Consider the following 17,013-nt stretch of genomic DNA (forward strand, 5'->3'; position numbering starts at 1 on the left):
CATTTGTAATGTATCATGGTCACAGTCAGGAAGGCTACTTTAAAGTTCTTTAAAATTTCAGTTAAAATTTCACCTTTTTACTTGGGAAATACTGTTTTTTTGAAAGCACCTTCAGTTTAAATTCATGCAATTCTGACACCCGCTATAATAAGTTGGCTATATTTTTTTAAATGAAAAGGGTACTTTTTTAAAATCTTAACACCAATCCTTTGTGCTACCCTGCCCTATTGTCCAAGAACATGGAATCTTATTGGCTGATTATTGGCTCTAAGCCAGTGAAGCCAACCACTCCTCCAATTGCTGCACTTGTTTCATAACAGCTTGCTTGCTAGTGCCTCCCGTGCTGGTGTACTGCTCCACGCTGTTCTCATAGTTCCACACGGCGCTGATGTCTTCTTCAAAAGCGGGACTGAAATGAGCATTTAAAAAAGAGTGAATTTTTAACAAAAATGAATATTGGTCATTGGGCAGTTGAATCCAAGTCACAAATCCAAGTCCCAAATCTTTCAGTCTGAGTCCAAGTCTGAGTGCCTCGGATCCAATCACCCCAAACCTTGGGCACATCTTGTGTCCAAACGTTGCGAGTAACCTCCACTAGAAACTTCTGAGAGAAAACAGTCAATCTAACTGTAAGCTGGCCAGCCCTCTAATCTATCTTAATCCTTTGTCCAAACGGTGGCTTTATAATCCCTAAAACTTCGTGTAATAAAGCCACATGTGCTGTCACACAGCTGATATTAACAAGTGCAGGGGATTAGCAGCAGTATTTGATAACAGGGGCCAGTTTGTTGACAAAGGGATTAACAAGATAAGAGTGTACTGCTAGAAGTACTGTATTCCTTCCGAGTTTACAGGCCCTAACTTGGAAGCTGCTAGAAGCACTTACACCAGTGATGGCAATCTGTGTTTAACTTGTGTCCAAAACAGTTCACCCTTGACAAATCTCGGGTTGACGCAGGGTTGCATGATGCAGGTTGTAAACATGTAGAATTTCACACTTGAGCATTTTCAATCCTGCTCCAACCCTGGTTCAAAACAGTAGTTACCCGAGCTTGGTTTGCACGAGACAAGTGTGAAATGATGCCGGGTTCAAAAATTTAAAAACTCAACCCGGGGCGGCACTGGGTCCACCCAGGGTTGAGTTCAATCCGGGTTGAGTTCAACCTGGGTTGAGAGGCTTTAGGAAACTGCCCCAACTGACCTGACTGTCTTGAGATCGGCCACAGTGAGCTCAGTCAGTGAACACTGCTTCTTCTCTGCCAGAGCTACCACACCGCCGGACAACCCATGGGCTTCACGGAATGGAATCTGTCATGACATGGGAAATATGAGAAGGGGGAGTGATGAATTCTAAAGACAAAACAGGCCTTAGAAAGTGAGATTTCTAACCATGTGTATCTGCAGCTTTTATAGAGCTATATTAATGTAACACACGCCTTTGCCAGGTCCTTGTTTGTTCCGTCGGCCAAACGCAAACAGAACACAAGCTCACTCAATTTTGTGCAGAATGAAACGCACTGATTTATTAAGCTTCAGCAGCAGCAACTTCTTGCTGTTATAGACAACTTTTATACAATGTATAACATTTACCCACCAAAGCCTGGCACTGGCGTCTGGCCAACCCTTCTTGCCAAGACTGAACAAAGAAACCCACTTGAGAGAATCTGTTTATAGATAGAGCCTACATGTATTTCGTAGGCCTGCTTCCGGAGCTGCAACAATAGGGTTCATACAGAGTTTACAGTTAAGGCGGTGATCCCACGGTGCTCAAGCTGTTCTCCAAAAGAATCCTACGGCTCCTACAACATTCGTTACGTTTAATTTACTAGAGCTCTTACTCCTTATTACCTCGTGTAGGATACGTCTACATGTGTGTCCATAGAAAATATTGACATTAGATGCATGATGTGCTTGAAATGAGCACAGCAAACACAGGCAGCATTGACACACTAAAAATGGTCCATAGAGCATACACTCTTGTTTTACTACACTCTCAAGGACAATGCTTTGTATTTCCCTTTGTCCCTGTTATATAACACTCACACAAACTTACTACAGAGGACCGATTCCAATAAAAGACCCAACACCCGAGGACTGAAAGGATCTGTTGTTCTCCCTTTGTGTGTCGGTCCTCGGGGGTTATGTAGAACACGTATACACATGCTCAACGTGTGTGTCTTTTTCAATGCAGAGCAAAATCAAAACTCTCATTTTATACCAATTGAGCGCTTCAGTTTTGGGCATATCGATTTCAATTATACACCTTTACGGAGATAAAATGCAGATATGCAACCACTGAAGAAAACATAATTCACAAGCTCACGTGATAGGAACTTAACGACTGCCCTGCTTACCAGGGCAGACATCTTACCACTCGCAAACCAAGCTTCTGTTAATGCAGTCTTTACTGATAATTTGTTCTTATGAACTTACACCTTTGCGGACCAAGTAGTAGGCCAGGTCAGTGGCAAGCATGTCAGGGCTGAGTGCTTTCCTCATCGACTCAGTGTTGATGGTCAGTGTGGAAACTACACCTGTTGCAACTTGCAGCACGCCTGCAGGATAATCAGGTCCACATTATGGATGTCAGTTTTTTCATACATCTTACATGGTACAATGACGAACTAACTGATAATCCAAACAATGAAATTAAACTGGAAATTGGCTTCTGAGTAGCAACACAAAGACATTGATCTCATAGGCAACTGCCAACATAGGGATGGATAGCTCAGTGGGTAAAGCACTGGTACGGTATTCCGAAGATCACAGGTTCAAACCCTCTTCTGTTAAAATCTTACTTTAAAAAATATATTTGAAACAGGAAAAAAAAACGTGATGATGGAAATCATATATGATTTGATGTGCCAAATCTTGAACAGGGGAGAAAAAGAAGAGGTCTGAACTTGATAACAAAGGGTGGCATTGACATGAACCTAACTACCACCAGAGACTAAAAAGACTAAAGAGACTAAAAAGACTAAAGAGACTAAACATGCAGCAACATAATTATATACAATGTATACACACAAATTTTTGTCATCCTCAGTGGCTCCTAGTTTCAAATTATGAAATTTTTTTTTTAGATTTTATTCTCATAGAACCCCAGTGAAACTTCGTTTGCTGCACTACTTCAGTCATAAATCCAGCATTAGGCCACAAGTGGTGAATGCAGTACCACAAATTGCATGCGTGTTTTATGAAAAGTAGTATGGACTGTGTGCACAGGTACCCCTTGGAGAGTTGAGGGAGACCACTTGGAGTGACATTCAAACACATTTCTGATGACACTTGATGCTCACTAGAAGATGCTACAAGTATGAGCACGCCAAAATATAATTAGTGTGTAATTCCCCCCATATACAACTAGTGGGAGTATTCCAAACCCTGTTCTCGTGTTGAATGAACACGAGAACAGGGTTCCGAATGACGGGAACCAACACGGGAACGGTGTTCGCGAACAAGATTCTCACTCCCCACTTATTGGGGAGTAGATGAAGAATGTCAAGAACAACGATGGTGGACTTAGGCCCCCACCGGAACTTGCATTGTTATTATTTGTGTATAAAATTAAAAACATTTATTCAGTGCAGGAGCAGTAACGATACAAAAATATAATTGTACATGGTGATAGAGTGGGCTTGTCAGCCATGTCTTTTCCAAGTTTTACAGCTGTTTCTGGATTTAAATTATTTTCGTATTAATTCAATTAAATGCCCCTACTTTTCATTTGACGTTTTGATACGGCGGCTGCCATGTGGAATTTTTGCCCAGCCGCACTCTGCAACTTACGCGTTCGTAATCGGCAATTCAAGAACACTGTTCGCGGGTCACTCAAGAACAGAGTTTCGAATATGCCCAGTATGTTCGCGCATACTGCTGTTCGTGCACAAAGTCCATAGCAAGGATAACAGAATTAATAAAGACATTTGTTATATGACCTGTCAGTGTGTCGTAAGCATCAAACAATGCTTCTTTGTCCTCCTGTAGGTCCTTGTTGTAGGTGCTCGGTAATCCCTTCATTGTCATCAGGAATCCTGCACACTGATCAAATAAATGCATTCAAATCATTGTGGGAATGACAAAATCCGCGTACCCTGGGGAAATGAATTTCTGCGTGTGCAATGGAAAGAATAATTTCAGGTGGCAGATAGAATGTTCCATTCCACGAGATTAAGCCGAGTGCATGGAATGGTTTACAAATAATGAATGTTTGTGAGTGAAATGGTGAGAATATTTTCATAAGTTGAAAGATTGAGAGTTGAATGGAACATTCCATCTTTCAACGAATGAAAATATTCTCACCATTGCAAGAATGCAAAACATTAATTATTTGTTTTTTATAACATCCAAGTAGATCTTTGTCATTTGATTGGAGGATAAAACTTTAAGAACAAACCAAACTCACAAATTGTATCATATCCACTACCTTTTTCAGCTTGTTCAGGACTAGCAAAGGTTTAGAAGTCATAAAAGTCAAATCATTGACTATAATGAAAATTAACATTGTAAGTTCTTAAAAATACTGCCAAAAAAATCTTGGCAACTGCATCAACTTCAAAGGCAGGTTTTGCACTGTAATAACGCATGACGGTCTAAATAGCGCAAAGATCGTATAGCGCCGGGCCGTTGCCTGTCTGTAGCGTGCGCACGGTGTGCAATAGATCAAAAGGGATGGGACGAAAATGCACGGTGAATGGACCAAAAATGCACGGTTATGATGTAGGCCGTGCAATGGTTTGATTAATGAATGCTGCATGACCTACAATCCTCCAATCAAATGACAAGGATTTGATTCTATGTACCTTTAACAAATTTAAAGGAATTTTTTTGTCATAGTTAACAGTTAACTTGGGACTGTATTCTTTGTGGTGACTTGTGTGGGTTTGATTAATGACACTGCGAGGGACTTTGACTTGTCAGCACCCACCTTGCCAAACACTCGTCCACTCTTGCCCCTGATCAATTCCAAACTGTCGGCATTTTTCTTCTGTGGCATCAGGCTGCTGCCAGTGCTAATGAAGACAAACAATCAATCTCCTGGTTTAACAACGCAAGCTATATTTTACCAGCTGCTCAGAGCATATTTGTTTCTGTTCTGAAGCCCGGTTCATACTAGGCGCGAAAGCGAATGCAAAGCGAATTTGACGTCACGAAGCATTCGCTGCGAAGTTCGCGGGACTTGAAATGTGTTAAACTTTTGCGCATTCGCACTGCGAAAACCCGCCCTGACGTCACAAATTCGCGTCCGCGTTCGCTTTCGCGCTGAATATGAACCGGGCTTCAGGCATGCAATTAAAGGCTAAAGCGAATTTTTCATTTGCCATATGCCAAACTGCGAAAACCTTTCCCTTCTGGGTCACTGTTAAATTCCCTGAGTTTTCCCTGATTATTGGTGTTTGTCCCAAACTCCTTGAGTTTCCCTGACTGGAAAAAAATACTGCAAGTAAAACATGCGCGATCCCCTGGCATCCTGGCAGTTTGTATACATGTACAGCCAGTTTAATAAGGACAATTTTCAGTGACGGCCTTGATTGTCCACCCGGCAGGTACCAGTTCTCAGTTGAATGGGGAGTTTGGGTTGAATGGAGAGTTTCGGTGAGACACCAGACAAGCATATGTTAGAGTCATTAGTATCTCTCCAGAGACCTCGTAAATATCCATATTGGAAAGGATTTGTCGGACATCGGCATAATTCTCTCCACAGACTGACTTTTTACAGTGAAATGGCACACATTGACACAGAAGGAATACGCGATCGTAATATCCCCCTGTCTGGCCTGAAAGCCAGGAAAATAAAAAAGAAGGAAAGTCATTTTCAACATTGCCCTGATTTCCAGAGCTGCTGAAAACCCTGATCCTAGCTAAGCGACTAACCTATAAGCATCGGCAATTTGCACAAAGCTATACTCCTTGGTGCTGTAGAGCAGCAGGTCTTCAGCTAGCTTGCTCATGTGCACCATGGTCATGGAGGACCAGAACAGGAACTCTGCAACGTAGTCCCTCCCTGCTGTACCATCAAGGCTGTTACCGGCCACAGCGCCAAAGTTGAGTTCTGGGAAAAAGATAAAAATCAAATCCATCACAAGTCCTCTACAGTCGTCCAGTCATGAACCATTCAACTGTTAACAGAGCCATTCATTTCTTATTGTCATTCCCCGATACTTGTGACTGGACTTATGAATGGACTTGTGATTGACTCAACTACAACATGCTATGAACATCTTGAACTATAATTAGATTGAACAAAGAGATTGACTTGAGCTGGACTTGAACCTGTGACCTCTGGAACATCATACTGATGTTCTACTGAACTATCATGCTCTACGTTGGCAGTGTCCTCATTTGCCAGTGTCATTTGTCAAGGGGTGCTTGCTACTGACTTGTGATGAGTTGTAAATTGACCTTGTGATGCCTTGTGATGGACCTGTAGTTGACTTGTGATAGACTTGTGGTTAACTTGTGATTTACTTGTAATTGACTTGCACATGAATTGTGATTGACTTGTGATTGACCTGTAATTGAGTTGTAATGACTTTTGATTGACTTGTAATTGACTTGCAAATGAGTTGTGATTTAGTCGTATTGACTTGTAACTGACCTGTGACTGACTTGCAAATGAGTTTTGATTTAGTCGTTCTTGACTTGTAATTGACTTGTGATTTGCTTGCAAATGACTTGTGACTGACTTGCAAATGAGTTTTGATTTAGTCGTTCTTGACTTGTGATTTAGTTGTGATGACTTGTGACTAAGTTGCAATTGACTTGTGATAGACTTGTGATTGACTTGTGATAGACTTGTGATAGACTTGTGATTGACTTGTGATAGACTTGTGATTGACTTGTGAATTACTTGTAATTGACTTGCACATGAATTGTGATTGACTTGTGATTGACCTGTAGTTGACCTGTAATTGAGTTGTAATGACTTTTGATTGACTTGTGACTGACTTGCAAATGAGTTGTGATTTAGTCGTATTGACTTGTAATTGACTTGTGATTGGCTTGCAAATGACTTGTGACTGACTTGCAAATGAGTTTTGATTTAGTCGTTCTTGACTTGTGACTAAGTTGCAATTGACTGGTGATTGACTTGATTACAACTCTTACTAAGCGAAATTCTATTGTACTTGAAGGAATCTGTAAAAACTGATGACTTCACTGTCAGGCCAGAGTTGCTTATCCCCGCATCTGAAATCTGTGAAAAGATGGCCGACTTGAGCACAAACGGTTTATGTTCATGAACATGATCTAGCTAGTTCAGTTATCTGCGACTTTGGTCAAGCAAAATCTGTGTGAGGAGAGCCTTACCAGAGGATTACTGTTAGCCCCAGGTAACTATCTGTGGTGTGGTTTGTTTAAACTGTTTTGAAAATTAAAGGGTGTTTGGGTCTTTGTTTAACTAAACATTTATGCAAATTTTCCTGAAAGCTGGGAAATGAATCTTACCTTGAGACAGAAAATCTCTGTCAACATTGAAAGGATTGCCAGCAAGTGCACCACTAAAAAAAAATCAAAAAGTGATAAATGTCTGAATATCAGGGATCACTTTGATGAGTATTAATTGCTATACCTATCGCAATGAAATAAATATAAAATTTAATATTAATGCAATAAAATCTAACTCTAAAGCCACACACATATGGGCAAATTTCAGACTAAAATCAAGATTTTTTTCTATGAAGGGATAAAATTGAATTATAACATAGGGCTTTCAAGCAGAAAGTCCATGCACTATATACACTGAGGAATGTGAAAATAGGCTTTAATTGATATTGACAACCTACAAAGTACGCAGATTCTATGGTTTGAGGAGGGGGGGGGGGGAGAAGGAGGGCACTCTCCCCCCCCCCCCCCCAATAATTTTGTATTATTTCGGCAGCTGGGTCAATGGAAATAAATTCCTGGTTACCTTTGAGCAAGGAGTGTCTGTTGGCAAGTTTACCCACCCATGATGTTGCCCCCCCCCCCCACCACAGACGCATGACACATATGTGCAGATAGAGTGACTATGTGTTAGAACCTCAGAGGCAAAAGAGAATATATGTCAGAGAAGTATGCAGAGTATGCCAGTCCTTAGCAAATAAAGAATTATACAGAAACTTTACGGAATTCTGCAGATTCCCTATTGAAGCTAGCCCTAATAAGGTTGTGTCCTACCAGCCGAGTGGGTTCACGTTGACTCTTGCTGTGAGTTCCTGCAGTCGCTGCATATCTCTCTGAAACATCCAGGCATAGCTGATAAAACCCAGGACAAAAAAACTCGGGACAATAATTCTGAATCTGGGGCTGTAGCATATAAAATGATTATGCTGGTTACATAAACAAAAAGTGTTACATTGAATTGTAAAGGTCTGACTGATACCTAGCTCCAACAATAACCTCTAAATCTGAAATCTCAACCCGTAAAAATAAAGTTAATTTCGTTGTGTCCGTGCAACAAGGCTGTATCTCCTAAAATGGGCCATACGTGAAACGCCAGTTTCAGAATGTCAAAAGGCCGTATCTCACATAAAATACCCCGGATGTACACACAAAATCAATGGACATCGAGATACGACCTTGTTGCATGGAGCGTATTCGCACGAGATACGACTTTGTTGCACAATGGAGTTACGATCTTGTTGCACTGATGCGACGATATTTAAACCTTATCAATTTTCTACTATTTTGGGCACCTTAATAATCTCTCCTGTTACAGTCTTTTTTTTATTTATTTGTACTCAGGATCCATGTCTGGTTATTGCTTGTTGGTGATTTAAAAAAAAAAGAAGAGTACTCCTATGCCAAAATGTTTTTATACTTTCAAACTCAGGAGTTTTTTTGTCAGGAGGGACAAACAGTTTCAGGTGTTTTATTTTTCACTTGAAAAATAGTGCAAATAATTACCTCAAAAGCCAATGACTCCATCTAATGGGCTGAGCTCTCTGCCAAAAAAAAAAAAATATCACCGATTATAATTTTTTGGATATGACATCCCAGTGCATCAACATCTAAAATATCTTGTATTTCACATCCTCAGTAACTGAAACTGACATATTAATATGTAATAATAAAAATGATGTGTTTCTTATAAAATGCACGTATCCACTAGCATTGGGGCTCAAGGCACTACATCATTATTACCCTGCTCATTGGGCCAATGAAACACTCCAAAGACAGTAAGAAAGGGAGTATACAGCTCCATGCTGCCATTTCGGTGCATAGCAGCTAAAATCACAATAACCATCTCGGCCCTCACAGGTACCGATTTACTCCTGGGTGGGGAGAAGCAATGAGTGACAAAGTGCCTTGCCCAAGGGCGCACACGCACCATGACCCCAGGCTGGACTCAAACCGCAGACCATGAGTTCAATGCTCCAGACCATAAGAGTATAACAGCCCCAGTAGACTGACATAGCTTACGTTTATACCTTAATTATTTGCCCACTTTTGTGAGGATACCAGTCTATTATTAAACGTTCAAAACCCATCAATTATGTTATCAAGACAATTAAATACTACCTAATTTATAATGCCGTCCTCTGCATATGCACAGGCCATTACATCGGTCCAAGTATTTATCAATAGTTGACTCCACAGGGGATTAGAAAATGCATGTAAATGAGATATTGAACTACATGTACCATATTGTGTTTCAAGGATTATGACAAAATAAATTACTCGTCATGCATGTGCAAGCTTTATCAATAGCTACCTGTACAATGGTGTTGGGCTGTTTTATGCCAATAAATTGCAAAAATTTAAATTTTATAACGAAGTTGATTTGTCATTTTTACCCATTGGAAAAACAAAACAGCTAAGCTATAAAAACAGAAAATGTTAATGAAGCTAGACAGAATAGACTGAGGATAACGGTATTTTATCTAAAATGTAATTAAAATAATTCAGGAAAAATCCTAAATCAGGGGTATTACAAAACCAACAAAATGTTTATACCTGCAAGTGTGTGTAGCCTGGCATAAGAACATCAACTTCCCTGCAAAAATATCGAGAGAATGAGAATCAATGAAAGGATTTTAACATTAACCATACCCCATGGCATTGTTTGCTTCGGCAATTCCTGAATCCTCCAAAACCTGTCTCTGTGCAGTACACCAATGGCACATTCTTTTTACTTGAAAGAATATTTCAATCAACTAAAACACATAGGGAAGCTGACAAAATGCACACCATGGGTGTCGCGAGGGGAGGGGGGGTTAAGGGGGGGGGGTTAGGGGGGGCGCTCCCCCCCCCCCCCCCCCCCCGGAAAAACACCAAAAAATAGCAAAGAAAGAAAGAAATAAGAAAGAAAAAGAGGCGCAAAGTCGTATTGCTGTTAATTTAATGGGTTGGGGGAGGGGGCGGTCAAATGTCCCTGCCCAACCTCGAAAAATTATAAATCGAGAATATGCTGGAAAGAACAGGGATTTCGGGGGGGGGGGGGGGGGGGGGGGGGAGAAATGTGCTTTGCCCCCCTCTAGAAAAAATCATGGTGACGCCCATGGTTCACACATACATGAAGTTGAACAAAGCAATTGACTGGAGCGGGGTTTGAACCTGCGACCTCCAGATTACTACACCAGCACTCTCCTAATTGAGTTATCCATGCAGCCCTGTGTTGGCGGTTTCCTAAATTTTCAACGTTTTTGTTCAGGGTGCTAGTCAGAAGCCATAAACCCGGTAGCTGATGATAAATGCGGTAGCTAAGGTCAGAAACATGCCTGTCAGCTCCTACAATCCATCGGCCCAACAAAGTTTCTGTCTGCCACGTAAACGGCTGCCTTCAACCTTTCCTTGAACAATAATCCTCTCCAGACTATCGCCTTCTCTTCTTAAAACATGGCCAAAACACTGCAGTTTGTTTTTGTCAATCCTTTGGCACAGGGTTGTCGTATCATCCCCAATCAAGTTTCTGACATCATACCTCTGGCGTCCAATGTAACAGGGGCCTGGATGACATGTGATGGGCTTGACTACCGCACTATTTAGAACTTAAACACTGAAATGATCGCCATTCTGTATATTTACTAAAGTGATAAAGTTCAGTGTCTGCAGTCTGGAAAATTTAAAGAAAAAACCTGTGAACAAGAAAGTCAGTTTACCAGACATTCAAACTTGACTCAAACAAAGGACAAAGGTCACTTGCAAATTGCTTATATGAAACAGCAGTAAATGTAGTAGATAACTTACGTCTTGGCCCTGTTGACAATGACAGTGATAAGGTCTAGAAGATGCTGACGCAACGGGACAATCTCATCTCGCAGCCAGATGCGCATGTCAGTGGCACACTACAGAGAGGATGGGTCAGACAGAGATGCATTTAGCCATGGCACCGCTGAACATGAACACTAAAATCTACTGAAAATCTTAATTTATCAAAAAAGGTATATTGCCATAATGAGAAGGGACACCAATGCTGAAAATGTGCGAAGGTTTAAGAAAAGTGCTATGCCACCATTCTTTTTGTTTTGCAGTTTTGGTGGCATGCTTTTTTATTGCTGTGTCAACTTTAGACAAAAAAAAATGAAAATCTGCTGAAAAGTGTACATTTTAAGTAAACAAAATGATTGAATGCCTATACAGGTGTTTATTAACATATACCTGATTTTCTGCAATGAATTAACTTGGTGCTAATCTCTTTTGGAACAACGGGTCAACAACCGTGAGACTATTCATAAGATGGAATTTTTGCGTCGGGTGATGTAAATCAATATAAGGTTTTGCCCTTCACCGACGTATAAACACTGAATACTCAGTATGTTACCTCCCGAGTGAAAGTTGGAAATAATCACTCGGGTGGGACTCAAATTTCTAGTGCAGACATCTTACCACTCGACCACCAAGCTTGTGGGATCAGTTGGCCGGTGAATCTGATGTACATGTAGCAGCGGTGAAGGGCAAAACCTAATACTGATGAACCGTGAGACTTCTGACTTTATTTTTATTGGGGGGAGGGGGGCTTTAAGGTAAAATCTTTTGACTTGAGTTTAGACCCTACATTTGGGTAATTTTAACTCAGTATGCGTCAATTTTCATAAACATTATCCTGTTATATCACAGCAAAAATTGGGTGTCATTTCAATTCGCTTTAACATTATAGCCCTCTACATGATCCTGAAGCAAGACAGAGAGAGCGTCAAAGCTCCAGATGAAACCAAGGTTTGGTGAATGGCCAGGGGTCTACCTGGTCATTCCTACTGCGTCCTGTGTGCAGCTTCCCTGCCGTGGGGCCTATCAGCTCCTTAAGGCGACGCTCGTTGGCTGTGTGGATATCCTCGTCCACTCCTGGAATGATCTTAAAAGTTCCCGACTGCCATTCTTCTGCTACCTACCATGTCAAATTGCAAAACAAAAAAATGCAGATAATTATTTGGGAGAATACTTAGCAGGCACCCCCGTTTGATTTCGCGACAGCTTGCTGACCGGGAAACCAAACAAATCCCGGTTAGGCCAAAAAAAAAAATAAGTCGGTCTTTGGTCAGCGCGCGCGTCGATTTTAATCATGCGCGTCGATCTTTTTTTTTTCCAAAAACTTCCGCGGTAGCTCCAACAGCGCCCTCTATTTCCGCACCTCCTCAATTTTTTTTACCAAAGAGCACCAAGGAATGGGAAATTGCACCAAGGCAAATGATCGAAAGCACCAAGGCAAATGATGGAGGACACCAATGTACACGAGGACACCAAAAAAACAAAATAGTACCCCACCTCGTCTGTACAATCCAAGCTTGAAGAAAAAAAAAAAAAAAAAAAAAAAAAAAAAGCCGCGTGGCCGCGTCAATTCCGGAACTTTGGTCTGACCAGAGAATATTTTTTTTTTGGCCTTATCTTCCATCAACAAAAGTCTGTCAGCAAGTTTGTTGTCATGCCTCTCCCCCCCCCCCCATCAAATTGGTCTAGCGACGCCCCTGCCATCACTGCACCAACCGGAATTCAGATACTCTCATGGTTACCTTCCCCAGTCCTTCATATATAGCTTTCATTTCTTCCATTGTGACGAGACCCACTTTCTCTATGGCCCTGACGTAGGCTTGGCTGCCCTCAATGTCAGCTTTCCACATGCGTTGGTCAAAGCCGATGGAGGCGTTGAATTTCTCCATGACAGGGTCGGTTGAGCCAGTGAAACGGCCACCCCATAGCTTACCAGCCTGCAAAAGTTATGTAACATAAATACAAACACCACTATTATTTTATCATTAATTATATTTATAAAAAGGACATTCAGGCTAGTCTATGATATGAGCAGATTTGACGATTAAATTATGCAAAACATGACTGCGTCTTGACCAAGATTCTTAACATGCAGCGGGCGCCTTCTATATCAGGTCTTCGGTAACCCGTTTTGAAAGCCTCGTCCGGTTTTATTAGATCTCTATGCCCGTTGCTGTATCACAAAAACATGGCATCCAAATTGACCAATCAACCTCTTAGTCCAGATTTCGGAATGAAACGATGTCATATATCGATTCCGATTGGCTGGCACGCAGGGTCGCATAAATTTGCATGCTTGGAGATAGCAGATGTTGGACCGGAGACAGAGGGCTCCGTTGGACAGCAGGTGATACTCAGACTTGTACATTCAGGCAGGATAGTCCACAAAACTTTCATTTTCCAGTTCCTTTGGGTTCCAGTGGGTTCCTTTTGGTTCTAGTGGGTTCCAGTGGGTTCTTTGGGTTCCAGTTGGTTCCTTTTGGTTCTAGTGGGTTCCAGTGGGTTCCTTTTGGTTCTAGTGGGTTCCAGTGGGTTCTTTGGGTTCCAGTGGGTTCCTTTTGGTTCCTTTGGGTTCCAGTGGGTTCTTTGGGTTCCAGTGGGTTCCTTTAGGTTCCTACTCAATTGCATATTTAATACATGTAGTTTTCTTTACTTGTTGTTTTTAATCAAATTGTTCTGTTTATTTAAGTACATTTCATTTTCTTCTTCGTAATCCGTGGGTTTTGGGGATTTTTTTTTAAAGGGAAATAAAGTCCGAGAACCATTCGGGTGAATAGTCTGCTTTCAACAACCAAAGATCCTGACCGTAGGTCAGGGAACCAGCAGACCAGATGGTTTCGTAATGATAGCAGTTGAAAATGGAAACGGCTGCCGTAACAGAGGGAGGCCAATCAAGACATTAGTGAGGTTGATGATGGATGATGCAGGGGTTGAGACGACGGATGAGCTCGCTAGCTGCATGAACAGTCGTGATGTGTGGCGTGTGCATCATCGCGCTCGTCTCAAGCATCCACTTGGGTCGACAGAGTGAGTGAGTGAGTGAGTGCCGTAACGATAGCCATTGCGTTGCGTATAATCACAAGGGCTAACCAATTACATGCTTGTGAATGTAAATTCTTCACATTATACAAACCGCCCCTTGCCTCATTCCAATCCCATATTCAAATTTTCAGCATTTTCAGTCCGACACGACAGCCGGTCATGAGCGAACAATCAACATGATCAACAGTAGTACTGCCGTGAACGTGGCGTTGTATTTACTACAGGCCACGAAGGCCTACATGAACTTCAATCATGAAAAAGCAAATATTTACTATTTTAAATTCGAAGTGGCTATCGTTACGGCACTCGTTGTTTAGCGCCCTCTACGATATTTTTTTGATACGCACGCAGGTATATAATTTATTGTTTCCCCACGTGTTGTCGAGCAGTGCGCTAGCTCAGCCGATAGAGGGTAGGATTTTGCACCGCGAGGTTGCGGGTTCGAATCTCAGTTTTGCACTCGAATTTTTTTCCTTTTCTAACCTGAGGCTTTGGAGGATTTTTTTTAAAAGGGAAATAAAGTCCGAATTTCATAAAGTTCAAATTCACTTTTTTCCTTCTAATTTTATATTTTCTTGTCATGTTTTTTTATAAAAGTTGCCAGGTTGCAGTCTACCGTAACGATAGAAAATGGGAAATGCGTTACGGCTGCCGTAACAATAGCCACTGCGTTTTAAATTTAAAGTAACGTAAAACTAAAGGCACTTCTGACGTAGGCCTACCTTTTCCATGACAGAATAAACAGTTCCCTGAATACCAGCTGTTCCAAAGTGGAGAGAGGACGATGTAAAATGTGCAATCTAGGTAAAATCTGTCGCTGTTAGCAAAATGATTCACACAGATGACAGAAAATGGCAGACGACGCGACAAATTTTAATATCGTCTGCTCTCACTACCGCCCTCTGCCGTTCAGAGTCCACTACACTCGATTCTCCCCCCCCCCCCCCCCCCTTTATGCATGGTTCCTTGCGAAATGTCAAACTTGAATTAAACGTTAAACGAGTTGCGAGTCAGTGAAATGAAGTCTGGGTGTCTGTCGTATCGCCATGTGTGATATTACACGTTTATATTTTCTCGAACTGTCGAAGGACGTTTGCGCACAAGTGAATGACGTTGTCAATTTTCAGTCGACGAGGCAAGAAGGAAACAGCGTGAAAAAAACCACAAGGATGTCGGGTAAAGTCAAGCAAAGAAGTTCAGCAAATCCCACGGATTCTGCTAGTGTCTCAGTGAACGAGAGGATCTTGAAAGAGTGCCATACACTGTACACGGACCCAGAACAAGGTGGGTGAAATTCTATATATTTTTTCTCCTTTTTGTTCTTCTTTCTCCTGATGGTAGGGTTTTATGTGTTAATTGCAAGTATTCTGTGCATGTTAAATTTCTCCCTTTTTAAATACATGTTCCTCCCACATTGCCATTTTTATAGCTTTGTCCCCCTCCAGATGGTGGAATTTTCCCTTTTTACCTTGCCAGCCCCTTTCAGGGTTTCCCCCCGTTCCTACGCCTGAGTCCTAGGTCCCCCCCCCCCTTCTTCCTTTTTACTACTGTACTGCTACATTGGTGTAGGCCTATGTATGTACATGTATGTATGTGTGCTGAATTTGTCCATGTCTGACGTTTTCTGTATGATAATGAACAAAATGAAGATGTTTTTATTTATAAATAAATGTAATTTCTTAATGTTCTTATTGTATCACTGATGTGAATAACAATAAAGGTATTTCAATATATATAAAACATTCGGCGGCCGGCCCGGCGGTGATCTGAAGGTCGCATGGATTGGTACAAATTCATTTGTTTTTATGGCTACAGAAGTACAACAACTGAACATCATCATTTATCAATGTATAATTAAAAATATAAATAGGTACATGTAGAATCATCAATTTTCAAAGTTGATTTGATAGTTGTACTTGTAGAATTTACTTTATTTTATTCTTAACATGCTTAAAGTTAAAGAGCTTTCAAAACACAATTGAACAAATGGTCTCCTAACGTCATACTCATAGGGCAAGCAGTTCTGACATTATTGCAATTTTAAAGTTGCTTTTTTTGCCTTAATATTATGCTCAATTTGGCTGAAATAAATGTGACCTCGTCAGTTGATTACGTGTACGACGAATGGGAAATTTACACACAAATAACATGAATAACGTAACAGCATTGCTGTTTTGGGGGAATCCACAACATTTGGCAATGTGATTTAATAATAACAAACCAAACTTTCTAAGGTCAACTACACCCTGCAATTCTCTTTTATTGATGTTTGGAGCTAAGCGAAAGTATACCTGTAGCTGTAGGTCTACATGATAGCCTACTGCATGTCAAACCTTTTCAAAAAAGACGGTCACAAAAAATTAGGTCATTTTTGGCATGAAAATAGTGCCACCAATGTCCGTGGCGGTGGTTCAACCTAGGCCTACTGAGTTAGCGAGTAACTCCAGCTCCAATGGGAAAAAATGTTGCAACTTGACGCCACTTTCAGTGGTTGTGTACAAAGTCTATAGAGAGTCAAGAACACTTTCTAAGTATTTCCTAACAACATTGGAAATGTTTCTCAGTTCCAGATTCATGTCTTATATCGTCATTTTTGCAATGACCAACCTGACCTTCATTGAGACGATATATACAGGCCTATGAAGAAAAAAGTGACGTCAAGTTGCAATATTTTTTCCTTCCATGCTTATCAGGAATTCGACATACATTTGTAGAGTTGGAGCTGCTACATTACAGAAACTAGATTGTACGAGTCCCTAAAAACAGGACCCTGCATCGTCATGA

General features: G+C 41.1%; 1 protein-coding gene across 1 annotated transcript; it reads right to left on the reverse strand.

The window, feature by feature from the left end:
* Nucleotides 1-203: 203 nt before the first annotated feature.
* LOC119728046 (argininosuccinate lyase-like) lies at nucleotides 204-15,143 on the reverse strand. The gene is made up of 14 exons (XM_038200127.1): nucleotides 14,952-15,143; nucleotides 12,930-13,124; nucleotides 12,164-12,307; nucleotides 11,170-11,267; nucleotides 9,937-9,976; nucleotides 8,887-8,924; nucleotides 8,158-8,235; nucleotides 7,447-7,499; nucleotides 5,875-6,052; nucleotides 4,928-5,012; nucleotides 3,939-4,041; nucleotides 2,434-2,555; nucleotides 1,202-1,308; nucleotides 204-409 (listed from the first exon to the last, which is right to left on the reverse strand). Exons 1-14 carry the CDS (start codon nucleotides 14,958-14,960, stop codon nucleotides 268-270), a joined length of 1,392 nt encoding a protein of 463 aa, XP_038056055.1. The 5' UTR covers nucleotides 14,961-15,143; the 3' UTR covers nucleotides 204-267.
* Between the last annotated feature and the right edge of the window lie 1,870 nt (nucleotides 15,144-17,013).

The sequence above is a fragment of the Patiria miniata genome, unplaced genomic scaffold, assembly GCF_015706575.1.
Source record: "Patiria miniata isolate m_02_andy unplaced genomic scaffold, ASM1570657v1 HiC_scaffold_1, whole genome shotgun sequence".
Lineage (NCBI taxonomy): Eukaryota > Metazoa > Echinodermata > Asteroidea > Valvatida > Asterinidae > Patiria > Patiria miniata.